This window comes from Phoca vitulina, unplaced genomic scaffold (assembly GCF_004348235.1).
Source record: "Phoca vitulina isolate PV1807 unplaced genomic scaffold, GSC_HSeal_1.0 scaffold3, whole genome shotgun sequence".
NCBI classification, from domain to species: domain Eukaryota; kingdom Metazoa; phylum Chordata; class Mammalia; order Carnivora; family Phocidae; genus Phoca; species Phoca vitulina.
This window is the reverse complement of record NW_022589706.1, coordinates 92,866,043-92,893,333: the sequence shown is the minus strand read 5'-3', so window position 1 is coordinate 92,893,333 and position 27,291 is coordinate 92,866,043. Positions and strand designations below refer to the sequence as shown.

General features: G+C 39.2%; 1 protein-coding gene across 3 annotated transcripts in view; it reads left to right on the top strand.

Annotated features, from left to right (window-relative positions):
* Positions 1–1,885: 1,885 nt before the first annotated feature.
* Positions 1,886–27,291, top strand: part of SEC24D (SEC24 homolog D, COPII coat complex component) — a 99,594-nt gene continuing 74,188 nt past the window's right edge. Inside the window, exons 1-7 of one of the 3 annotated variants that reach the window (XM_032401091.1) lie at positions 1,886–2,121; positions 4,294–4,452; positions 12,980–13,109; positions 18,645–18,793; positions 20,250–20,525; positions 20,800–20,930; positions 26,549–26,660. In XM_032401091.1, coding sequence (XP_032256982.1) covers positions 4,335–4,452; positions 12,980–13,109; positions 18,645–18,793; positions 20,250–20,525; positions 20,800–20,930; positions 26,549–26,660 — 916 coding nt within the window. In that variant the 5' untranslated portion in view covers positions 1,886–2,121; positions 4,294–4,334. Of the gene's footprint in view, positions 2,122–2,324; positions 2,885–3,731; positions 3,750–4,293; positions 4,453–12,979; positions 13,110–18,644; positions 18,794–20,249; positions 20,526–20,799; positions 20,931–26,548; positions 26,661–27,291 lie in introns of those variants that run through there. The other 2 variants (XM_032401092.1, XM_032401093.1) reach the window with 2 other exon arrangements.

The window sequence follows — 27,291 nt, the reverse complement described above, 5'->3', positions numbered from 1 at the left end:
AAACCATTGACTAGAGTAATATTAAGAGGAAGAAAAATGAGGTAAAAAATGCTTTGAAATTAAAATCAAAAGGCATGTCTTCCAACTAAAAGACTAGTAAGTTGTTTTCATTTTTTGAAATTTGGCTTTTTAATCTATAAAATTGAATTCAGTCCTCACTGAATATTGAGCTATCCATATTTCTAATCCCTTCCAACTTTTAAATATTTAGGAATCCAACACTGTATTAGAACTAAAATCACAAACTGTCCTGATCCCCCTGAACAGAGGTAAGAAAGAATTTACAAACTCAAACTTAGTGGTTTTATAGAGACAACAAGCCAACCAGCTCATTACATAATGTTCCTATCTCCAAGTGACTACTCTCTCCTACATTGTGACATAACTGTGATATGACAACTTTTTTTTTATTGCTCTTACAAGCTGTGCTGCTTCTACACAGACCAAAGCTTCCTAAACTCCATCAAACATTTTCATTATATTGAGAACACAAGAAACAAATTTAAAACAAATTTTTCATTGTGGATTCTCAAATCTGACCAGGGTTGAAGCTGGGTGTAGGCAGGGTGTCACACCTTAAAATTGTAAAAAAGGAGAAGGGGGAAAGGGACCATTAGTGTCTTCACCATGCTGGAATAACTTAAAATGCCTGCAAAACTAATGTAGAATTTCAGCAGTAGCATCATCCCCGTGCAAGTTTTTGCCCAGGGATTTTGTCAGTAAAGAGATTTGTCAAGTATTTTTATCTTCTTGTACCCCAGAAGAAAGTATATATATGTATGTATGTATTTTTAAAGATTTTATATATTTATTTGAGAGAGAGAGAGACAGCGAGAGAGAGGGAACACAAGCAGGGGGGAGTGGGAGAGGGAGAAGCAGGCTTCCCGCTGAGCAGGGAGCCTGATGGGGAACTCGATTCCAGGACCCTGGGACCATGACCTGAGCCGAAGGCAGACATTTAACCGACTGAGCCACCCAGGAGGCTCAGAAGAAAGTATATTTTGAAAACAAAACACTGATCTGGTTTGTTTTTGTAAGTTTGAGCAAAAGTGGCAGCGATATCAAACCTAGGGTTGGTTGAAGGCCTTTCTATCTAGGCATGGGGCATTGTGAGAAACAAGCCAGATGGTCCTAGTTTTTAAGGCTAGATAGAGAAGAGAAGTCAAGTTCCAGGTGTGACATATGTTGCCTTTCTCAGCTGTTTCTCACAATACAGTGAGCTAAACACGGGGTCTCTATACATGTATCGATCCCTGTTTGGGGTAGGTTCAGTCAATCTGTAGGCATTCCTAGAAGGAATACACAGAAGTCTAGCAATTTCAGCTTCAATGATGACATCCCTCCCCATACTTTTCAGTTGGGACATCTTTTCCTTCCTGTTTTACACGTTGCCAGGCTGCCTTGGGCGTTCCTTCCTCTGTAGAGCGTTGCACGAATACGTCATCAAATTGTTCGTGTACACGTGCCAGATTCTCCTTTAAGTGCCAGATTCGCCTGTAAATTCTAATCTCTTCGGGGTCTTGAATCGTGTACCTTCCTGTATCGGCAAGAAATACCTGGAATATCACAGTTACTCAAGTAATATGTAATGAATGAACAGCTGAAGCCGCAACCTGTTGAATGAAAGAATGAATGAACCCTCATTAAGCACTCACGCCTTCCTAAGGGGATCCACTGTGAAAACGTTGCTCTGATTTATCAACAGCGTTAAAATTTTGACCTGTTGTAGTGAAACATACAAACAAAACAGACAGGAAGAGGCGAATAGAGGGGAAAAAAAAGGAAGGACTGGCGGCCAATACGCTCGCCGCGCTCCGGCCCCGGCCCCGCCCCCGGCCCCGCCCCGCCCCGCCCGGTCGGGTCTGTGCGCTTGCGCCGGCGGGAGCGCGGCAGCTGGTCTGAGCCCCGGCGCTGGGGGCGCGCAGCCGGGAGAGTGTTTGACGTGGCAGTTCCCAACCCCGCTGCAACTCTGTGCGCGAGACCAGCCTGTGGGGACACAGGGCCGGGGGAAAGGCGCCGCGGGAGCAGCGGCCGCAGCGGGAGCTGGGTCACCGGGGGCACCCGGCGCTAGGAGCAGACCGCAGGCTCTCGGAAGTCCAGCGGCGTGCGGGAGCAGACCAGGTAATGCCTCACCCTGCCTGGCTACGCTCTGGCGGGACAGCCCCTCCCCAGACACAGCCGGAGTGGGTTGCGGTGCCCGGCCTAGGATAGGGGTTGGCGAGAGGCTGGATGCTCACCTGTGGCAGGGCAGCGGAGGAGACCTCATACTTTGCTCCTTTAGCCTTTTCGTGCAGTTTAATAATGGGGGTGGGGTGGGTGGGCGTGGGCAGTTTTTAGCCGCCCCCGCCCCCATCTTTTTGTCTTGGGATGCTGGAACTGCGTGGTTAGGGTCCTCAGTGGCCACAGTATTCCAGTGGCACGGCCAGCGGTTTTCTTGTCTCTGTATCAACTTAATTTCCTCTTTGGAGGAAGGCAATATTGGAAATAGAGTAAAAATGGCAACTGTATCTTCAAGCTTCGGGACATCCTATCCGATAGCGAAACCAATTTGCCCAAATCCGAACTTGGTCCAGGGTGAGAAGCACACCTTGGCTCTCGTTGTCCAGTGACAGTGGCCTGGGGCTTGTTCTGTGAGAAGCTCCCCAGATTTTGATCCTAGGCCTGCTCTTGCCAAGTGGCTTTGTGCCATGTCGCCGCTTGAAGCTGAGTCAGGTTTCTGTAACTTGGTGCTGTGTGAGGAAGTTTGACGTGGCAAACTGGGCTGCGTGAGGAATCAGATTTCTGTCAGGACCAGTTCAGAGGGACCCGACTGCTTGCTTCCTGCTGTTTGGAGTGAACATCCCTGCCTTTCCTCTCCGTCACTCAGCAACAGGCTGCTACGTAGGTGTGTGCTCCTGCTGACTTCCTAAATGTGCTTGGTTGGGTGAGCTTGACCAAAGCTCAGGCTGCCACGTCTCTCTCTGCTAAAGTGGGAGGAGGGTAAAAGTGTTGTCAGGAACAAAGTGGACCAGCAGGCTTTTGCCTATCTCTCCTCTCATTAGTTCTCTCCTTCCAAGGAGAAGAAAATGATCTTATAATATTTTCTTTAATTTTGGGAACTTATAGTTTAATAGGAAAATGAAACCAAATGAAGAATGAGATTTCCCGAATATAGATCTATTTCAAGTCTTAGCAGGTATCACCGAACTTTTACCTTAAAAGGTAGCATCATAAAACAACAAAAGGAGAAATATTCCTATGCCACATGAAGAAACTGGAGAGAAATTGTAGGATCAGTGTTTTATGTTTGCAAAGACTTTAGAAGCTTCATTTTCTAAGAGGGAACTGAGGCCCAGAGAGGTTCTTCACCTTATTCCATGTCACACAGCAGAGTAATGGTAGATTTGTAGTGAAAACCTGCTTTCTTTACCAGGATTCAGAGCTTTTTTTTATTATAAAAATTCTTTGAGAATAGTTCTATGAAATGTGTCTTATTTTGTGAAACCTGGAAAAACGATAAATTTAAAACAAATCGATGTTTAGCTTCTGAGTAGAATCAAGATGGGTATGTTGTACTGTGAGGTGTGTGCGCGTGCCTCAACCTATATGAAATTCCTTTTTTTCCTTAGTTCCTTAAATATATGTGTATATGTTCTTAGAGGTGTGATACTTAAATTAGAAAGAGTCTGTCATCTTTGAATGAGAAACCACTGATAACTCTCAAATCTTTGCAGGCTGCAACCTGGCTTAGTCATTTTATGATTCATAAAGTAAGTCCATTACCAACTTCTTTATCTTCTGCTATATTTGTTGGACTATTGATTTCTCTTTATCCTAGCTGCCTGACTAAAATTACTAGTTAGGATAGCACTGAAATGACACAAGCCCTAAAACATCTGATTGCAGACTACTGGCAGTTCTGCTGGTCAGTCAATTGAATGACTTGTGATTATTGCCATTGGCATGCTTTTTGCTGAAACAGGGCCATGGAAACCAAAGGCACAAAAATAGTGGATACAATATGAGAGACTATCTGGGAAATAGTTCATTCGTCCAATGAAAAAGTGATTGGCAGTTGTTATTCAGATTTTGTGCCCGAGAATTTGCCTGTAGAACTCAGAGTTACTGAGTTCCATAGAGCTATGATTAGAGCCTTTGTAGAAGATAATATGATATGTTGTATGATATGAAGACGTCTCACACACCTGATGTTATCCTCAAACCATTATAAATATTTATTAGCAGTGTTCATATTTTGAATAGCATTAAGTAACTCAAACTCTCTTGTTGACATTTTTTTTCTTTCTGTTGCAGAGTCCTTTTGTGGAGCTATCCCTTGGAATGATATTTTCATAATGAGTCAACAAGGATATGTGGCTACACCCCCCTATTCTCAGTCCCAGCCTGGAATAGGCCTTACTCCACCCCATTATGGACACTATGGGGACCCATCTCATGCAGGTTCTCCACCAGGTAAAGTACATTATTTTGACTTGCATGTGATTATTGATTCTCAGGCTCAGAGACATAAGATATTCTGAAAGAGCAGCTTTGGAAGTGTTGAATGGTCATTATATGATGCTGTGGTTTGAGAGTATAGGCTTACTTGGAAAAGTCTCTTATAGAAGAAACCTACGTCATCAGTTTGGTTGTTGCTTGGAATACAACTAGTTTGGTTTTTAAATATAGATTAAAAAAAAGAAGCATCCTGAGTGTTTTTTTTTTTTTTTACCGTTAGACTTGTTCTTGCTACTACTTCAGTGATGTGAGGTTATTTAAACGTGTAATAAAAAACGAAATTAAATGTATATAAATATATATACTGTACATTATATATATATGTAGTATATATTTTGGCAATCTTATTAAAAAATCAGGTTTGAAATTGGAAAAATACAATTAGATTCATGTACCAAAGATTACTCCATGATAATAACAAGAAAAACATGACCTTGCCTTGAAATCATTATTGAACAATATTGTTTGCTTTAAAATACAGTATAAGGGAATCTTGGCTTTTGAGGCAGAGATGGGAGAAAAAGGAGCAATGGAGTGGGACTACCATTGCTCTGATGGCTGTTCGCACTCTGAGGCCACCTTCCTTTATCAAGGGGCTGCTCTGAGGGACCAAGTTTCAGGGTTGAAGTGAGGCTAATAATAGCTTGTTTCAGGTCTAATGGTCCCAAGTCTCCTAAAAATATTTGTGTAAGACAGTTCTTGGGAATTCTGAGAGAATGCTGAGAAATTCAACTCAAATCATTGGTGGAAATTGGCTGTGTATAAATCAGTATCTCTTGGGGCTATCGAGGACTGACTGAGATGTGTAGGATCTGGGCTCTGCCGGATAACATGTATAGAGTGCAAAGTCACTGAGGGGTGAGGAAAGCCCTGTAGGGAGGCTGGATTGTAGCAACCACACACAGTTTGTTGCAGAAGATGCTCGAAGACTGGGAATTTCCTGTGGAAAGTCACCCTTGTGATTTAGTGTGCCCCTAATTTTAAAAAACCTTCAGATGAAGCATCCTCCTTTTGTCCAGAACCAGTTTTTCCCCACAATACTTAAAGATCTGGATCCTGGAGGAACCATCTTTTTCTAGTTTCTATCTGGTGGTTCATTCCCCCTCTGCATTTGTATATGTTGAAAATTATACATTGTTCTTTTTGAATGCTTCCCATGGATCAAAAACTGGTCCTGAAAGCTTTATGTGCATTATCTTATTTAATCTTCACACAGTGCTGTGCAGTAGATTATTAGCTCTATTTTGCAGCGAAGAAAACTGGCTGGTATACTGTGACTTATTCAGGGTTCCAGGAATCATACCCAAGTCTCTCAAGAAAACAAACAACAAACTCTAAAATACACCAAAGTAGAACCTTCGGTATTCTTCACTCTTCCTCTCTTCACAGCCACTTTCTTAAGCAAGTACTCACTTCCCTCAGTGACTCTCCATCCTTGCCTCTCAGTCCCTCTATGGCTCAATGTAGTCTCTGCTCCATAGCTTGGGCCCCATCCACCCTTCCCCCAGCAAGGTCATCAGTGGCCCTATTACTAGATGCAGTAGACAGTGTCCTGTCATCTTTTGAATTTGACACTGTTTACGGCTCTTGTTTGTACAAAATTCTTTTCTCCTTTGGTTCCAGTGACACTATCTTTTGTTATTTTCCTTGATGGCTTTCTGGACATCTTTTTCTAAGGAGTCCCCTACCCCTTCTCAATGACCCTAGGTATTGCTGTTTCTCCTTCTTTGTTCTATAGTCACCCCTCTTCTCCTCTCTATAGATTTTTTTCCCTAGGCTGTAACATTTCGTATGACATACTAGTCTCTCAGATCTATTTCTCTAGTCCATATATCTCTCCTAAGCTCCAGACCCATATTTTCAATTGCCCACCTGTTTACATGGGCACATTAAACTCATCATGTCCAAAATAATTCAGAATTTTTTTCATGAAACCTGTTTTTTCCTGACATTCCATATCTCACCCAGCGTCATCATCATTCACTCAGTTATCCAAATTAGAAACTTTCACTATTAAAAACAATCTCTTCCTTTTACCTTCTTCAATCCAACTGTCCTCCCAGATTCTTTTGGGATGATTGTAAACCTCTTTCCTACCTGCTTTCTCCTCTCTGTTCTCTTGTCACTCTTCTTGTTCAAGCCATTCATCTTTCATCTGGGTTACTAAAATGATCTCTTACCCATTCTCTCTCTCTCCAGTACTGCCTTTCTCCAACCATCCAGTTCTGTGTCGGAGGGATTTTTATAGCATGCAAATCTAATTTTTGACTCCTTTTGCTTAAAATCTTTTATGACTTCCCACAGCCACTGATTGTATTTTAAGCTCCTTAGACCTTCATTAACTTACCCATTTTCTTTTTTTCAGCTTGTCTGCCACATTACCATACCTGTTACAGCAGTGGTACTAAGCAATTAGTCATCTGGAGGCTGGTTTGTGCTCTGATTTGCACTCCACACTACTAGAAGGCCAATCCATGCCTTTATATTGTCCTCCGGGTAGGGTTTACCTCCACACCCCTCCTTTAGATTCACTTCAAGTGTTGTGCCTGTAGGCCTTTCTGACCACTGTTCTTTCTCAAGCCTATCATAAATCCCTTCTTCCTTTTGTGTTCTAACACCTGTGCAGGCCTCTCTACCATTTACTACACTGTATTACAACAGATGTGCCTGGAGCAGAGAAGATACTCATTAAATGAGTGTGTGAATGACAACCTGCTTCATTCATCAGCAACACTCTGGTATTTACCAATATTAAAACAACAACAAAGAAACTGTCTGTGTTGGATTAAATCCTTCACACTTTAATTTAAACCTCTTTCTCCTTATTTAATTCTTAGAGGGATACCAGGCTATCAGACTCTGTAAATATACCTTTCTGTAAAATACGGTGTTTTTGTTTATTTAAGGCTGTTACTATGTTACCCTAGCCTTTATTTTTCTGTGTTGAGTGACCCTAGATCTCCTAATCTTATGTGCCTTCTTTTCTAGTCTTTTGATGATCCTTTTGTTGGTTTTGTGATGGACCTAGGCAACCTGGTTGTGATTCCTTGAAGTATCTATTCTTACATAGATCTGGGCAGTGCTAACTCTTGTTTTGTGTTTCTCACAGACCATACCTCCGTTTGTGCCTATCAAGTGATGCTAGTGCTATGTAGTAACAAATTTAACAGATTTAAGTGAGCAAAGTACTTGTGGCAATATAACAGTGAATAAAATAAGCCTCATCTCAGCCTGTGTAATACTTACTTATCTAGTGGGACATGCATTAAGTAAATTGACAGTGACAATACAGGGGGTAGTACCAAGATAAAGGAGGTAGAGGGTGCCATGGTAGCACATGGCAGGGGCACATAACCAAGACCTATGGATCAAGGGAATCTTCCTGGAAGAAATGACCTGGAGGATGAGTAAAAGTTGGCCAAGTAGGGAGGCAGCTCGCTGGGGTCAGGGGGTGGCACTTTTGAGCCACCTGCAAGAGGTTCAGCCTGGCTGACATGTATAATGCCGGCAGTGAGAGATATGCCTGGAAGGGAAAGTGGGGTTATCCTAAGACTTTATTTAGGCTTTATTTTAACTGAAGCATTTTAAACTGGGAAGGGTAATGATCCCATGTATATTTTAGAAAGAGTTACACTCCACATTAGAAAGTGTAGAGAAGGCATCAGACCTGGACACACTGCTTTCTGGAACAGGGTTTCTCATCCTCAGCACTGGTGACATTTGGGGCCAGTTAATTCTTTGTTGTGGGAGGCTGTGCTGTGTAGTGTAGGATGTTTAATAGTGTTCTTGGCCTCTACACAGTGGATACCAGTACAACCTATCCTATACCCACCTGGCCCCCGCCCCCTGTCCCCAGGCTTGGCAACCAAAAGTCTTAGACATTGCCAAATGTCCCTTCAGGGGTAAGATCACCCCTGATTGAGGACCACTGGTCTGGAAGCTAAGAGGCAAGAATTGTTGATGTCCTGAAACCAGGGTAGGGCTGTGGAAGTGGTGAGGCTCATAATAGCAAGCTTATATAGGTACACCACCAGGCACAGTGCCTTAGGAACAGTGGTCGTTATGATTATGTCCATATAATAGGGAACTTGTCTTTATTTTATTTAATTTAATTATGATAAGTGCATTATCTCCATCACCTATTTCACCTGTCCTCCCACCCACCTCCCCTCTGGTAACCATCAGTTTGTTCTCTATAGTTTTGAGTGTGTTTCTTGGTTGCCTCTCTCTCTTTTCTCCCCCTTTGCTCGTTTGTTTTCTTTCTTAAATTCCACCTATGAAAAGATCAGATGGCATTTGTATTTCACTGACTGAGTTATTTTGCTAGAGTTAATACCTTCTTCAAACTACTCCAAAAGAATAGAAGAGGAAGGAAAACTTCCAAATTCATTCTGTGAGGCCAGCATTACCCCAGTACCAAAGCCATATAAAGACACCACAAAAAAGAGAACTCTAGGCCAATATTTCTCATGAATATAGATAGAAAAATCCTTAACAAAATATTAGCAAACTGAATCCAACAATACATTAAAAAAATCACACATCCATGATCAAGTAGGATTTATTCCTGGGATGCAAGGGTGGTTCAGTATTCATGCAAGGGTGGTTCAGTATTTGCAGAACAATCAACATGATACATCACATCAACAGGAGGAAGGATAAAAACCATATGATCATTTCAATAGATGCAGAAAAAGCGTTTGACAAAGTACAACATCCATTCATGATAAAAACTCTCCGCAAAGTAGGTCTAGAGGGAACATACCTCAACATAATGAAGGCCTTATATGAAAAACCCACGGCTAATATACTCAGTGGTGAAAAACTGAGAGCTTTTCCCCTAAGGTCAGGACAAGACAAAGATGTCCACTCTCACCACTTTTATTCCACATAGTACTGGAAGTTCTAGCCACAGTAATTAGACAACATAAAGCAATAAAAGACATCTTTGTTTATTTTAGATAAACTTTTTTTTTTTTTTTTTCACAAATGGTTTTTAATTTTGGTTTTAGTTTGTCAGATTGAGGGCCAAATCCAAGGTATGCTTTTCTGTGATGTTGTTTTAGGCAGGGTTTTTTTGTTGATCATAGAAGCCACTGTAGCAGAAAGTGATTTGTTAAAGGGTATCAAGAAGCCCAGAGAGTATTAGAGAAAGCGAGAACCAAGCTTGGGACTCCGTGGTCCATAGAAATGCACACCCCACATAGGACTATTCCTTTAGTAGCCAGTGCCTTTCTACCCCAGAACCACCATCTCTGCCCCCATCCAGGGTCTCCCAGAGGGGTGTTGTTTTGCTGAATTTAGAGAACATGGCAACCCCATTTGTAAGAGAATTTATGCAATGGAGATTCCATCTTTCCAGCTCAGAACCATACAGAAAGGTAAGCCAGAAAGAAAATGGAATTGGTGTTGAGTAAGCTAGTCTATAATATCTGCTGCTGTGTTAAAGACCAGTTTGTGATTTTAGAGATTTTTCTTTTGGCGTAAGCATAGTTCTTTCTCATGGTCTGGTTTTCCTTTCCTATTAAAATTCTCATACTGTTCTATAAAGAACCTGATTTCTTTTTATCTCTGATCATTTTTGAAAATACCTATAAGATGTGGCCAGGACAAGACTATGACTTTGCAGATAACAGTGATACCGATTTCTCTTTGCCCTGAGGTTAGAGTCCAAATGGCATACAGGACTTTGCAGCCTGACCCAGCCAACTAGGACAACCTCTTTCCCAGCCCCTTTTCCTCACAATCTCTCTGTACGGCCCCTTCTACCAGTCCCTGAGCATGTCATGCTCTCTCTTATCTTTGCACAGGTTTTCCCTTCTGCCTGAAATCCTCTATCCTGTCTCTATACTAAGAAAACTCCTGCTTGTCTTGCAAGATTCAGGTCCAGCAGTCCTTCCTCTTTGAACTTTCTCTTGATTCCTCTAGGAAGAGTCAGCTTGTCCCCTCTGCTTATTATAACACTAATGACAAGGCACTGTCATTGTTTGTTTACATGGTCGTGAGTTCCGTAAGAGCTCTCGGTGTCTCAAAGGCACATTGAATGTACCTTGAACAAGAATGAGTTTGAAACGTTGCCATAGAGCTGATTTTCAAAAATAAAAGGGAAAGAACATTTTAGTGAAATTGGTATATAACAGTTCTGCTTGAATATATGTAAGCTGGGTTTTTTTTTTTTTTTTTCAATTTTGTTTTTGGAAACAAATTTATGAACATGTGAATCCCATGGATACACATGGAAATACCCAGACATGAGTAATTCCGAAAACTGTTTTTTGCTTCTCTGGACATATAAATGAGGGTTGTTGATGAAATTGGTATTTACTTACTTATCTGGGAAATTTAGAATATCTTTGGTTTCTTGTAGTACGTGTAATTATTATTTTTGCACTGGTGTTGTAGATTTTCTACTTTTGTCCAAACTAATGTTTCAAAAACGAAAATACAAGTGTGCATATAATTATGGTATGTATGTTCTGTTAGAATATAAATCCTTGAAAAAAGAAGGGCAGGGGATATGGTCAGAGGAGAGGAAGCCAAGATTTATTGATTCATTGCCTTATATATCAGACATTTCTGGATGCTCTCATACCTGTTGCCTTGTTCAGTTCTCAGAACAGTTCTCAGAGATAGGGGACATTACTGCTATGACACAGTTTAAAAGTCGAGGTTTCAAAACATAGAAGTATCCTTGTCAGGGTCACAGCCGTGAAATGGTGGGGAAGGAATTCAAGCCCAAGTCTGTGTGACTGCAAGTCTCATTTTTTTTCTAATTTTGCTGGCTTTGGAGTTTAGAACATCATATAAAAATGTAGTGTTATTAGAAAAATATTTGTTGTTCTTCTTAGTATATGAAAAAATGCTAAGTAAGACTGTGACTGTAAAGTTAATATAAAATTTTTCTTAAGTTTGAGGAATCCTGTTTTAAGAAAAGAAACCTTTAGGGGCACCTGGGTGGCTCAGATGGTTAAGCGTCTGCCTTCGGCTCAGGTCATGATCTCCAGGTCCTGGGATCGAGCCCCAAGGCGGGCTCCCTGCTCAGCAGGGAGTCCACTTCTCCTTCTTCCTCTTCCTCCTGCCTCTCCGCACTGCTGCTACTCTCTCTCTCTCTCTCTGTATCTGTCTGTCTCAAATGAATAAATAAAAAATACTTAAAAGAGAAAACTTTGTGAAAGTTTCAATATTATTCATGAATACAGCCATTTCCCTTGTTATATTACATTCTGTATTACCCAAACATCTGAAAGCATGATGTATGATGATGATGATAATATAAGAAACCTTTCTTTGACAACTGCAAGGTCATCCAGTCAATTCTCTTGTTATCTGAGAGAATAAACTCTCTGGAGGAAGATAAAAGAAGAAAGGAGGTATTGGGTATGAAATATCATCATGAGGTCAAGTGGAGGAGTGCACACAAGGCGTCTAGGAGGTCACTGATGATGGTGCCAGACAGGAGGGTGGGGTCAAAAGTAAGTTGAATGAGCTGGAACAAAACAAGCAGATTAGAAGTGGAAAGAGCAAATAGAAGACTTGGTTTTGGGTTTGTTTGTTTGTTTTTCTTTTTTTTTCTTTTAAAAGACTAGAAAGGGTGTCACGAGTAATCTAGTCCAAGCCTTTCCTTTTGCAGCAAGGGGAAGGAAATTGAGGTACTTGAATATAACCTTCTTGCCTGCCCAGCACCATACATCTATCTGCTAGTAAATGGCCCGGTGGGGCCTTGAACTCCTCTGGCCCATGTTCAGTGATTTTTCTTCTGTACCACAATTTCTCTAGAAGAGAAAAATGTCTGCAAACAGTTCTAAAGAGAGACCTTTAAAGATTTTTTGAGAAGGAACTTCTTGTAAATGAAAACAGTTATTTCCAGGAGCATCTACTAATCACGTGATCCCACATTTTATATGAGTGAGTGTGATGACTTGAGGAGTCCCTCGATTGTTTATCACCCAACTATTTGGAATCCTGGAAGAATTATTAACTCTGAAGGCTTACTTTGCATTTGTTGGAAAAACAGATGCTACTTTCCATTTGTTTTCCTCATGCTATAACTCAAAGGCATTTTCAGAGGTCTTTTTTTTTCATAGTTACAGTTAGGATCTTTTTGATGCCTCATACTGTTTTTTTCCAGAGTTATTTTCTGATATCCAGAATGGCATTTTTCATTGTGTATTCTAACATTCTTCGTGTGATAGTATGTTCTAGCAAGGTGCTTCTACCAAATGCAAGTATATTTCTGCTGTTTTGGTTTCTGTTTAGTATTGAAATGATCTTTCCTTTTCTGTTCTCCTGTCATTATCATGGTCAGATAACTATGCCAGAGCCTGGCATTGATAGGTCTGTGATGGTTAAGGCAAGTGAAGGAGAACTTGTCTTAACCCATTTTTTCCCTTCCTCCTCCTAGTTTTCATTTTTAACCTAATGGCACGGCATCCTCTCTCTTTGCACATTCATACTCTTCTAAATTCATCCCCTTCTGTTGCAGGTATGATGAAGCCAGCAGGGCCTCTGGGGGCTCCTGCCCCTGGGGGGATGTTGCCTCAGGGCCCTTCACCTCCTGGACCCCATCAGTTTGGCCAGAATGGAGCTCATGCCCAAGGGCATCCTTCCCAAAGGTGAGCTAGGTAGATTCCAACCTGCATTTGTATATTCTACTACAATTGTCTCACAAGTGCCTTCTAAACTTGCATGTTTATTGATTGAAAGTTTGACCTCTTGATACTGCCCACACCCTTGAAAGGACTTGCTAGACAGACCTAGGGAACAAAACATTTAGAAGAGTTGGGAGGAATAAAGACAATACTAGTACATATTAAAAAAATATGTAAAAAATTACTTGTGTCAATACCACACATTTTAGTTTTAGATTATATTCATCTTGTTTTAGAGTTCTGTATTAATCTCTGATTCCTTCTGATGTCTATGCCCTGTATGCCCCAATAAATTTTCAATCATCTGTCCTCTTGAATCCTTTGTAGAACTGAGCTCAGTGCCAGTAGGTGCTTAATAAATATTTTAAAAATTAAATCAGATTATGGCCAATGGTAAAAACTGGATTTGATGTGGAAGGTACACAGATGCCAATGAGGGATTTTTGAAAGGTAGGTCAATAGTAAAAACAGCACAGGAAATAAATGCTCTCTTTGTGTTTATAATAAATTAAGGAAGGGAGAAGTTGGAGGAAGGCCTGAAGAAGCCAGGGTATGAGATATATAAGATGTGTAGAGCTCTGTACCCCACTGGGGACTATTCCCTGGAAAGGGAGCCAACATCACACCTTCCCTGATGGACTATTCCCTGGAAAGGGAGCCAACATCACACCTTCCCATAATTGATTGTCCAGTGAGCTGCTGCTATTGAGAATCCCAGTGCCAAAGCTGTTTGTAGTGTTTACTTTGGAATTTCTCCAAGGAGTACCTGGAGGCTTCATTTCCTAGGTTCCTTTTCCAGGCTTTTAGGCTGTAGGGTTGGGTGAGGGGAGGAGTAACCCCTCAGTGTGAATCTGGACCTGCTGCTGCTGAAGCCATTCAGTTATCCTTTCAAGGCCTGTGAATAGTCCCTGTTAGCGGGAAAACTCTCTGGTCTTTTAAATATCATCAAGTTAATGCTCTTACAGGACATTTGTGAAGTTGACACTTCCTGGCTCTTGTTTGTCAGGATAACATTTACCATTGACATGGTTGCTGTGAGATACAGAGTGAAGGAAACAGGATGAGTGAGTCTAAGTAATCTGGTTTACATGTGGTTGTGGTTTGAACAAGGAGCACAAAGTCAAAGGGCATGACTCGGGACCTGACCCTACGACCCCTACCTAGTCTCATTCGCATGGTGGTGGGGCAAGGATTAGAGTAGAAAGACTGAGAACCAAGATGCCTCTTCTGGCTCAAAAATTCGTCATGTGATGAAATTCCTGGGGCCTCTAGGCCTCCTCATTTTGCTCACTTGTAAAATGAGGAAATAGAACTCTTAGTCCACAGCACAGGGGAGAAGATCTGGAAAAGTTTATTGTTACAAACTGCCAAGCATTTTAGATTTTTTTTTTTTTTTTAAAGAAGAAATGCAAGAATTAAACAGCTGGTTTGAACTTAAGGAAGCTTTTGGTCACTGGTGTTAGCCTAGTTTGTGTTGATCTTTTTGCTTCTTTCCATTTGTTTCCTTTGAATTAGGTTCCTTAGAAATAAGTAAACTGTGGACTTTATCATCAGATAGACCTTGGCTGTGAGGTTGTGAGCTCAGCACGAAGTCTGGCACCGTGAAGAGTGTAGACTGTAGAGTCAGGATGGGTTTACTACTCTTGGCTCAGGCAGCTATTACTTCACTTCTGTGTTCCTTAGTTCCCTCATCACAATTTTAACCATAATGATGTGATTGTAAGGATTTTGATGGTTAATGCATGCCAAGAATCTTGCATAATGCATAATGCCCATGAAAGACTCAATATGTGTTAGCAGTTGTCAGTACCATTTTCAGGGCATGTAGAAGGTCTACTCTCTAGCCTGTCCTTCCTACTGGTTCAGTCTAGTGACTCATAACAGCTCAACCTAGAAATCTGCTTTTATTCTGATTCCCAGGAAAACCCTGACAGATTTTGCCCCCTCTCCCCCATTATTCACTTGCGTCAACTTGAACTGTGAATTAAAGGTTGGAAATGGATTTAAAAATGACAACGTCAGGGAAAAGTCTAGTATTCATGCTCAGTGTCCACAGTTACCATGCTACTTTGCCCTCATGACAAAGGGCACAGTGATTGTGTAGGTGAATCACACAATCTGATGACAAGGGATTGTCAGAGAGCATAGGTGGCTCATGACATTTCTTTGATGATGATAGCACTTCATCGGTGCTGTTTATACTTAGAGAACCCATCAAAAAATCTCTTAATTTTTACAATATCTAAACTGTCGAATGAAAACAAGATATAATTAAGAGTCATTATGTTGATTAAAATTTAAAAATTTATCATTTTTATTTTTAAATATTGCTCCTTCACAGGCAATGTTTTATAAAATTTAAAAATTATACCTAGTCATTTGTCTTTTTGATCTTGGCTGAGGCAGAATAAATGTCTTAAACTTGTAAATAGTACTAAAGTTATCTACAAGGTGTTATTGCTGGGTGGGATTAATCTAGTAAATAAAATCTATAACTGTAAGTTATATAAATTATCTATTTTGATCAAGAAATTATGGATTGGAGGGGAAGAGGGTGGGAAGAGGAGATTCATCTTCCCAAATTGAAGCTGATGGGGTGAAATCTGACTAAGAACTTGGTTGCAAAGAAAAAGAGTGAGCAAGATAAATAAGAGAAATAGTTGTTTTCTCTTTAATTTCTTTCTTTCTTTTTTTTTTTGGTGGAAAGCAGTGATAATGGGCAGAGGTTTTATTTTCTCTACTTCATGGACTGAGTATTTAAAATCCAGATTTTACTTCAGTCCAATCTTGACAAATTTGGTACCATATCTCCACATTCTAGCAATTTTCAGCATATAGCTCACTACTTGAGCAATTTGTTAAAAACTTAAAAATAAGAAATATTTGAGGTTGAACAGGCCACAGACAACTGAGTCAACTCTCCAGAGGTTTAGGACTAAACTGAAGCTAAATTTTCATGTTTTATTAATCCTCTGGTAGTAATTCTTTATTGACTGTTGTTTATTATGGTGGATCTGCCCTTTTCTGACATTTAATGAAATAGTATATTAAAATATAGAATTGAATATTTTCTCTGCCCAGAAACATGTTAAGTGAAGGAATCAACATGAGAAATATTTAAATCATATGATTCTTAATTTTAACCATTATATTTATAGCACAGAAAGGATTCTATTCTATCTGCTCATTTTCTCATTTGGAAGCTGAGAGCTATGGAGATTAAGTGCTTGCCCGTAGTCACGCACCAGGGTCTCCAGTTGAGACCCAGATTCATACCTAAACTCTGATACCTACATGCTGTGTAATCTTGGATTAACTAACTTAGTAAAGTAATGAAATTGAAAAATATTAAATCACTTTGCATGTTTAAAATGTTCTGTTAATCTCTTTTATCTAAATGAAAGTTTTTTGTTACCCCTTTACTACTACTTTATTCTTAAATTAATAAAATTGCTTTTAAAATTCAAATCTGTTTAAGATTTGCAACATTTAACTTGGTTAGGAAAAAAAAATTTAATTGTGAATTTCTAAAGCCTAACTCCCAGGACATATATTAAGCAATGAAGGATAAGTAGGCATTTATGGGTCAAAAAGTAATGGCCTAATGGTTGTGTATTCTCTCATTCTGTATTTTAAATAATTAACCTTTTATTAGGTTTAAAAAAAATATTGGAGGCTGCTTGTGTCATAACTTCCATTTGAAACATACTTCATCCTATTTGTAGTATGTAATAAATTATTCATACAATTTTATATTTTACAAGTATTAACATTTGTGAAATATCTGTAAACATGTTTTAGAGATTTTTTTTCTTAAACAATTGAATAATCTCTCCTCCCCCCAATTTAACTGCTGGTTCCAGTTTCTGCTTATTAGATCCAAACCCAGTAACAATACTCATGCTGCACCCACTAATATATTTTTATAGAGCATGTACATTCTGCCTGTGTGCGATTATTGCATGTATCTATCTCTTGTGACTTTTTAAAAAAGGCAGAAATATCATTTCTTGAAAAAAGAGATGATGTTTTTATGAAACAATGAATTTACAAAACATATCATTGACAATTCTTGAAATCATTTCTAAGTGACCAACAATATTTTAAATGTGTCAATTAAGACTAAAGTTATATTTTGTCTTGCCTTTCTTATTCCTAGTGTCATTAATAAATTAGAGATATAAACAAAACTTCTATTGTGAAAAGTTAACTTTTATATTTTCTCTCTTTATTCAGTTTTGTTCCAAAAATTATTTAAATCAAAAGATGTTTAGTGTAACTGTTGGTCTTGTTTCAGTTTTTGACAGGAGAGGAAATCAACAGCTTTGCTAAGCAGTATTGTTTGGGTTAAAATGTTATTCATTCTAACTTTGCAACCCTTTGTAACCAAGTATCTGCTATAGGATAGCTTATACTTTTACATAGAAAAAGCATTTGATCATTCATCCATTTAACTCAAAGTGTGGGATATCATCATTCTGAAATATGCTTAAATACCATACAGCATAATGGTTTGAAGGTTAATTTTAAGTTTTGTTTACAGTAATCATTCAATTTAAGTTACATGGAGAAAAATGACAAGAGAAAATTAGTGTGATGTTTTGGAAAGTGTACTTGCTTAAGACCTGGGAAGAGGCTAGTCTTGGTTTTGTCACATATAAGTTGTGGGACTTCAAGCAAGCCACTGGCCTCTCTCAGGCTCTGCTCCCAGCCTCTCAGGTGGAGTGAAAGATGGAAGGCAGGAGCGTGCGCCACTAGGGACATAGTTTCCAGTTTATGGAGAAATTGAATTCAGAGTATACCATTTTGGAAAATTTCATTTTTATTAGTAAGAAGTCACAATGTAACTTGAAGGGAAAGCTTTAACTTCATTCTGCAGATTAATTACAATAGGAACACTGTTTCTATTCTATTCTATGGTGGCCACTGTTTCATTCAAAATAAGGAAAAATAAATATACAGTAAGTTCAAGCTAAATTAAAGGTAAAGCATGATGAAATTTTTAGATGACAAAGAATGGACGATTTCAAAACTTTTTACTGAGTTGTTCACTTTCAAGTACTGTTTTGCAGGGCACTGAAATTATAGTGCAGGTGATGTTTTATTTTAAAAGCTGGGTAGGAAAAAGAATGATCATAAAGATACAATGACAAAGCATTTTATTTTTCTTGGTTCTGTTCTATTAATCATTAACCCTGGTATATATAAGGCTGTGGTGGACTCAGCTTCCCAACTTGATTTCCAAAGCTGGTTCTGTGTTTACATTAGGAATTTTTTGCTAAGTATCTTGACATGTTGAGCTTGTGAGCATAGTAATGAGATGATGCTACATGATTCATTTTGAACTCTCATTAATATTAAAGACTTAGGATAAAATATCAGTTATTTCCCTGGTGCCCACTAGATGGGCTTACTTAATTTAACAAGTTATTAACGTTTGTTGTATATCATTTGCATATGAAACTATGATATTGTTTAACATCTCTTTTTCTCTCTTAGATTTCCAGGTCCTCCACCTGTCAACAGTGCGGCATCCTCCTACACACCATACTCACCATCTACACAATCATCTTATCCAAGTCCTGCGTCCACTTCATCCGTCACCCAACTGGGCAATCAGCTCAATGCTATGCACATTAACAGCTATGGTAACAGTTTCATTATTAGTGTTCACTGACCACCTATTTCATGAGTATTTTTATTGAAGGTGGTTTTTTCCATTTTTAAAATAGACATAACTCAAAAAAAAAAAGTAGGCATAACTCTGGCACATATTGAAGTGTTTTTCAGACATTTTAATATAAATCATCTGTATTATGTATGGCTGTAATTAATTTTTTTCCTGATTATGCTGCCATTTATTTCAAAAATAATTGAAAGACCCTCAGCATACCTAACATTCAATATTAGAACTATAAAAAAACAAAAAAATGCTGACTTCACAAATCAGCATTAGAACAGTGAAATTATTTTGAGAAATGTGAGGATAGTTTTAACTTTCTGCTGTTTATAATGGGGCCCTAAAATAAAAAATATAGTACTCATTGTTTCACAGTGTGGTTTGATTCTGTATTTACATCATGAAAAGAATGGAAGCTCAGATGTTTGAGGCAGAAGAGAGAATAATAGGAGAGAAAACAGTTACAGTACTGAGATTTGTATCAATAGAAATGCTGTATATTCTAAGGGCCAAAGGACTCTTTACTGTAATAGCAGTGAAGTCAGCCATTTAGCTTGAGGAGGAATGTTTCCATTACTTTAAGTAGTTTTTTGGAAGTATCTGTAAAAGAAAAAAAAAAACCCTCTGACTATTTCCTGTCTTTTACTGATTTCAAGATGGGTAAGTCTCCAATGAAGCAAATTTCACATAATCAGAGATAGAAGGAATAGTCTGGTTTTACAACTATTTCCCATATGATTAGAAAGCATGTTAGTGGCCTATCTCCCTTGTTATTTCTACCTAGTTCTGAGATCTATTTGATCAAGTCAAGCACAGGCCACAAAATAATTTATTGAAAGTGTAAGTTACCTGAATAATGCTTGTTACATAACATTTTCCTCTATATGGTTTTCTAGATTTTGTATCAGATACAATTTCTTTAACTAGTGACATGTATCATGTAAAGTTAATGCAACCTGAGTTAAAATTTATCCTATTAATTTTCTCTTTCTTTTTTTTTTTAAAGATTTTTATTTATTTATTGAGAGAAAGAGAATGATAGAGAGCATGAGAAGGGGGAGAGTCAGAGGGAGAAGCAGACTCTCTGCTGAGCGGGAGCCCCATGCAGGACTCGATCTCAGGATTCCAGGATCATGACCTGAGCCAAAGGCAGTCGCTTAACCATCTGAGCCACCCAGGCGCCCTATCCTATTAATTTTCTCACCAAATTTATAAATATTGCTTTTACCCTTTAAAAATTCTCCAGTTTTGTAAAATGCCCCACATAGCATTTGTATAACTTTCTGAATGAAGGTTCATCTTGTGGTGCAAAAAAAAAAAAAATGTAAGGAAGCCTTCTTTTTTATATCAGGAAAAGAAGTGTCCCTGTGTGTACTTTGTTGAAAAATGCAATGTTTAGTGGTCTGGTCTTCTTTCTCTCACAGGTTCGGGCATGGCTCCCCCTGGCCAGGGGCCTCCCGGCCCTCCATCAGCGCCTTCGTTCCAGGGTCTTCCTCGACCTCCGCAGCCATCCATTATGCAGCCTGGATCTCAGGTTCTCCCACCACCACCCACTGCACTAAACGGCCATAGTGCCTCGCCCTTGCCTCCATCAACACATAGGCAGGACGGGCTCCCTGGGCCTGCTCCTCTGAATGCCCAGTACCAGCCCCCGCCTCTTCCAGGACAGACGCTGGGCACTGGATATTCGCCACAGCAGGGTAAGGCAGGCAGGGCTCAGGGGAAGGTCTTGGGTTACCTAGGAAATCAGCTTTGTTCTATGTTACTAGGCATCTATCACTTACTCTTAAGTAAAGCTAGTTTTAGAATAGTGTGGCAAGTGCAAAGAAAAAGGGAATCATAGATATTCACACTTAACTCTCTGCCTTATATAATAGGATGAAAAAATGCAGTATACTTGACTGAATATTGTCAGTGAGCCCTACATTTAGGACTTTGGGTTCTAATCATTTCTTTTTAAAATTTTTTTCTAAGCTGCCAACTATGGTCCCCAGATGGCAGGTGGGCAGCTCTCCTACCCAGGAGGCTTCCCTGGAGGTCCTGCACAGATGGCTGGTCCACCACAACTCCAGAAGAGGCTGGATCCTGACTCGATCCCCAGCCCAGTAAGTGTTCTCTCACTCCCGTTGTCTCCCTCACAAAGGACCATTCTTCATTCACTATCTCAGAAACTCTTCAGTTTGTTAGCATTTATCCTGTCCTTCATTGTTGAAGCACAATATCCATCACATAGAGCCTTCCTTCTGTCTGTGTATGGGGGTAGGGAGGTTAGGTTATGGCGTATTAGGGGTCTCCATGACAGAAAGCCTATGTAGATTTTCTTGGTATCACATAAACTTGGCGGTACTATTGATGTTTATATTAGCCTATATTAGCAGTATTTATTGATTGTTTGAAGTAAGTAGTAGTCAGAGGATATAAACATGCTAGTTTAGATAAGTAAAGGATGCTTTTCAATAAGGGTAAGATACCCACTGAAAGTGAAAGCACAAAGTATTTTACATTTTGCCCATTAACAAAATTGTTTCATGTAAAATTAGAGCTATAACTTAATTCTTCTTCATTCAAGTGATTTTCTTTGGAAAAATGCTGTTTAGTAGCTGTATCGGCTCTTATTCGGTTATTCTGCATAACGCACAATTCCCAATTTGCTTACAACCATGAAGATTTATCTGTTGCTTAGATTACATGTAGGCTATAGCAGATGCAGTTTGGCTTTAGGTGCTGCTGTATGTGCCCTTATCATTCCAGAAGCCAGTGTGAAAGGGCATCCTGTATTTGGGAATGTTGTTATCATGAGAAAGGGAGAAAAGAGAACTGGCCAAAAGGTGCAATAGCTCTTAAAGTTTTCACTCAGATGTGGTACATGTCACAACCACTCACATGCCATCAGCCAAAGCAAGTCATGACAGAGCCCTGGGTCAATCAGGCAGGGATATATACTTCTGCTTCAGAAGAAGCTGCAAGTCCATAGCAATGAGCAGAGAGAGGTAGTCCTTTTGGAATAATAATGAAATTGATACAGTTAACATAGGTCTTTGAAGTGGTTCTATTACCATGAGTAGAAAAAGTTAGAGATAGCCCAAAGAGCTACTATATTAGCTAACTTTTGCTGTGTAACAAACCACCACCAAATTTAGTAATTTATAGCCACTGTTTATTAATCCCCATGAGTCAGTGGGTCCTCTGGGCAGTTCTGCTAATCTGGGCCAGGCTCAATGGATTTGGTTTGGGCTTGCTTGTACATCTGGGGTCAGCTGGAGGTTTGGCTGGAGCCTGAACAGTCTAGGATGATATATTAATTCTTTGTGGCTGCTGTGCCAAATTACCACAAACTGGGTGACTTAAGATAGTAGGAGTTTATTCTGCTATGTTTCGGGAGGCCAGAAGTCTGAAATCAATGTGTTGGCAGGGCTGTGCTCCCTTGAAAGGCTCTATAGGAGAATCCATTCCTTGTCTTCTCCATCTTTGTGGGGCTAGTCCAACATTCTTAAGGTAGTTGCTTATTTCAGAGATGGTTTATAAAGGATAAAGGATATAAATTAATTCTGCAAAACTTCTTTATATATTCGAGAATACTTATCATCCTGATTTCCCACCTCACTTGTGTTATTTGCTTTTCCTTCACTGTTCCCACCTACCATGGGTACAGGTTGATCTGAGGCTGAGAAGGTAGAAAGACCAAAGTAGAGGATCAGATGCACCGTGAACAAAAGAATAATAAATTCTTCCCTCGGGCTCTGACTCCTCTTGGGACCAACGTGGCCTGATTGGAGGAGAGAGGCACTCCTTGGCTTGTGGCTACATGACTCTACTCTCTGCCTGGGTCATCACATTGCCTCTTCCTCTTCTCTGTGTCTTCTCCTCTGGGCATCCATCTCAAAACTCCTTCTGCCTCTCTATTATGATGTTACACATGATTCCATTCAGGGCCCACCCAGATAATCCAGGCTGAGTGCCTTCTTTCAAGACTTTTAATTTAATCAGTTCTCTTACTGCGTAAGGTAATAGTCACAGATTGCAAGGATTAGAACATGGATATATCTTTGGTGTGTGGGGGGGGTACCACCAAGCCACTACAGATGGTGTCATTCATGTGTCTGGTGTTTGGTACCTCCCTGTTAGCTGGGAATGATTGGGCCGTGTCACCAAGCAGGCTAGCCTGGGTTTGTTCACTTGGCTGTGGTAGATATCTAAGAGGGAAAGTAGGAATCTGCAAGGCCTCTTGAGCTGTGGCTTGGAACTAGAACATTGCCACTTCTGTGACATTCTCTCAGTCAGATCAAGTCACAAGATCTCCCCAAAGTCCAGGAGTAGAAAGGTAAGCCTCTGTCTCTTGATGGGAGGAACTGCAAAGTCCTTGAAAAAGGCACAGAGAGGGTAGAGGATTTTGGTTATTTTTGTGATCTACCCAGTTATTCTATATTTATTTGAATATAGATTTGAAGGTTTCTCATCAAGTGTCCTATAACATGTTAGAAATTAAGTTTTAGTAACTCTTAGTGCCTTTATTGATAGTTATATTACCAGCCATTACTTTTATGGTTAATATTATTTCATTATTCTAGTTAAAGGAATATAATATTTTTACATTGAATTCATCATTTTCACTTCTCGTTTCTTTGCTTCTTTATAACATCTACAGACCCTCTGGGTCATTCTACTTCATTCTCTGAAGTTTTTAGCTCCAGGTTCACCATTAATCTCTCCAGTACTATTTTTGTCACAATTATTGGAAATTTTAGTATCCACTTTTAGAAATTTTCATTTCCCTGGCCTTTTAGTTTTTTGTTTTTTTTTTTAAGATTTTATTTATTTGAGAGAGAGAGAGAGAGAGCACAAGCAGAGTGAGCGGCAGGCAGAGGGAGAAGCAGGCTTCCCACTGAGCAGGGAGCCCCATGTGGGACTCGATCCCAGGACCCTGGGATCATGACCTGAGCTGAAGGCAGACACTTAACTGAGTGAGCCACCCAGGCGCCCCTCCCTGGCCTTTTAGTTCTTTTTTTTTTTTTTAAGATTTTATTTATTTTTGATAGAGAGAGAGAGCACAAGCAGGGGAAGCAGTAGGCAGAAGGAGACGGAGAAGCAGACTCCCTGCTGAGCAGGGAGCCCAATGCGGGGCTCGATCCCAGGACCCTGGGATCATGACCTGAGCCGAAGGCAGACGCTTAGCTGTCTGAGCCTCCCAGGCGCCCCTGGCCTTTTAGTTCTTGATCTTCTTTGCTCTCAATGTTCTTTTCATCCATCCCACCTCAGTTATCCATAGTCTTACCATCGGTCGTGTCATTACCGATTATAGGACACTTGAGAATCTCAGTTGAAAGCATCTCCTTTTCCAGCCACAGCCTCCTATCTTTCTAGCTCATTCCTCTTAGGACTCAAACTTGAATAATGATTCACCCACCAGGACTTATAACTTAACACTTTTATCTCTTACATTGCCTTCATCTTCTCACTTCTCTTGCGCAGCTTAGATTATTTGATCCATGATAATAAATCTGTCCCTTACATCCTCTACTCTCAATTCCTTTGCCCCCTCCCTCCACTGAATTCACCTAGAAAAATCCCATTTGTTGTTAAACCAACTCTCCACCTGCTCCATGCCTGTACCCCAGATGCCGCCCGTGACTTGATTTTATTTTGTGATTCCATAATACTCTGTTCATAGCAGACAAGTGTAAAAGTAACTCTAGTGGGAGATCTTCTGAAGGAAAAAGAAATCCATATGTTTTGAGGTAGCTTTGGCATTATCAAGAGTCACTGTCATCACGTCAAAATCCTGTATGTACCAAGTCATAGTCAAAATCTCTATTGAAATTTCTGTGTATTGTTAAATCTCCACATGTTTTTGAGAACATGTGTTTGAGGTAAATTTTAAAAACTTAAAACCTATAATATATTTTTAAAAATTACTAGAAGTGTTTTAATATTTCTTACTCCCTTTATAGTATTCCAGCCAAGATGTGAATTAGTTTAGAAATATAATTACCATATACAGCATTGTTTCTTTGGAGGCTCTGCTTTGTAAGTTGCAAACAACTAATTTAAAAATAAATTTTTAGTAAATATAGTCTATTTGAAGACTAGAAACTTGTTCAATATGTAGATTATTATCGCTTTTAATGTGGTTTCATATTTGACACTTCATTGGTTGAAATGATTACTCTAAATGTTGATTATATAAAAAGTTCTCCAATTTTGAAGGAACCAGATTAACCTTAGGGTAAAAATACAGGATATAATAGTAGTGTTTCGATTTTTCTGTTTGCTTCTTGTCTCTGTCCATGGTAGCTTTTGGTTTCATCTGCATCTTACAGTAGTTATATTTGGAACATATTCTGTATCTTTAATAAGAATTCAAATCCTATGAAATTAGAAAAACAGAAATGTGTGGATTTTAAAGGCAGGTTAAATCTCTCTCTGAGGGCGCCTGGGTGGCTCAGTTGGTTGGGCGACTGCCTTCGGCTCGGGTCATGATCCTGGAGTCCCGGGATCGAGTCCCGCATCGGGCTCCCTGCTCAGCAGGGCGTCTGCTTCTCCCTCTGACCCTCCTCCCTCTCATGCTCTCTGTCTCTCATTCTCTCTCTCGCAAATAAATAAAATCTTAAAAAAAATAAAAAAATAAAAAAATAAATCTCTCTCTGATATGCCATAAAAGCAATGATATCAGTGCCCGCTAGGCCTGGATTGGATGAGATGGGAAGGCAAAATGGAGAAGGTAACATTTCAGAGTTTGGGGGAAGATAATTTTCATATTAATAATTTCTTCAGGAATGTAAAAAAAGTACATATCCTCCAAAGCTATGTGGTGTATTCTGGACACTTGCTCATTTCTCTCTCTTTTGTTTTTTGTTTTTTTTTCTCTTTTTACTTTCTTCTTCTTCTTTTTTTTTTTTTTTACCCCCTTGTCTCTTGTCTCTTTTATTTGATGGCAAAAGAAGTGAGAGCAGGGAAAAGATAAAGAGGAAGAGGAAGATAATAGGATGCCTTCTTGTTTTCTTCTTAACTCCATACTACTAGATTTTGCTTATTTTTTTCATCCCTAGACAACTACAACAGAAAGATAAATTTTTATCTTTATATTATTCACTAATAAATATTTTAGTAGAGAAATATAAAGTATTTCCAAATTAGATGACAAAACTTAGGGACTTTTCCCCTTCTGATTTCTATACAATAGGCAACTTCCACGTGGGAACACTGTATTGTTTATTTTTTTACTGTCTCACGGAGCAGGGGTGAGGTGGAAAAACTTGTAAGGCAAATTGAGGCTCAAGAGAGATTTAAAGAGAAAAGTTAAGGTGTTTTAGGTTATACTGTAAATCATTTCTTCTGAATTTAATGATTTTTAGCTTTGTATATTTTCCATTAAGTATAAAAGGTATTTTCTTTAAAAGCTATTTTCAATTTCTTTTTTCTACCAGAATCTTTTTTTTTTTTTTTTTTTAATGCTTATCTATGGTCCTAATAAACAAATTGAATAAAAATGAAGTTCTCTGAAGGGTCAGGGCTCAGAGTATTATAGAACAGAATTTAGCAACTGCTGCTCTAAAATTGTGAAAGTTTTAAAAGTAGGCCCTCAGTGAGAATTTGGCCTGAAATGAACTAAAAGGATTTAGAAAATGCCTATTTGTGTGTGTGTGAATAATGAAAGGGAGGGAGAGAGGGGGATGTTTGGAAGAGTCTTAACTTACTTTAACTTGTTCTTGATATCTTATATCAGATTCAGGTGATCGAGAATGACAGAGCCACCAGAGGAGGACAAGTTTATGCCACCAATACCAGAGGCCAGGTCCCTCCCCTGGTCACTACAGATTGTGTGATACAAGACCAAGGTATTTCTTGTCAATAATATTTTTCATTGAAGTTTTAAAAGTTTTCACCACTTTTTAAAAACAAATATACTGACACCCTTCAGTAATGCTATCATTGACAGAGAACCTCTTGATATAGGTGATAATGGGGACTAATTTGCCATCAATCACTCAAGCACTGTGAATGTATTATCAACTGAATTCTATTTTCTGCTTGTAGAAGTCTAGAGAGTGGTGAGATAGAGTTCAATATACTAGTTTAAGAAAATTATTTTAGTTTATAGGGTTAAATTAGTACATGCCCTACTTTGATTTAATTTATTTACTACATCAGGAACCTGGCCAAGATAGCATGAGTAGAGCAGTAGGGGATTGAACACTTGAGAAATCAGCATACTTGGTTCTAGCCGCAGTGATATTTTTTTTTTTTTTTTCAGCAGCGTCTTTAATGTGTGGGTTCTGTTTTTCCAATTTTGAACTGAGATGAGGAAAGGCTGAGCTCTATTTCTACTAGCTATCCTATGTGTGCTGCCATTTTAATATATCTGTCCTTGCGCAGGTTTGCTCTTTCCAGGAATATATAATTATTCTATTCCTTATGGCAAGTTAAATCACAGCCTGATGAAATCATTATTATTTATTTCCTGAACTT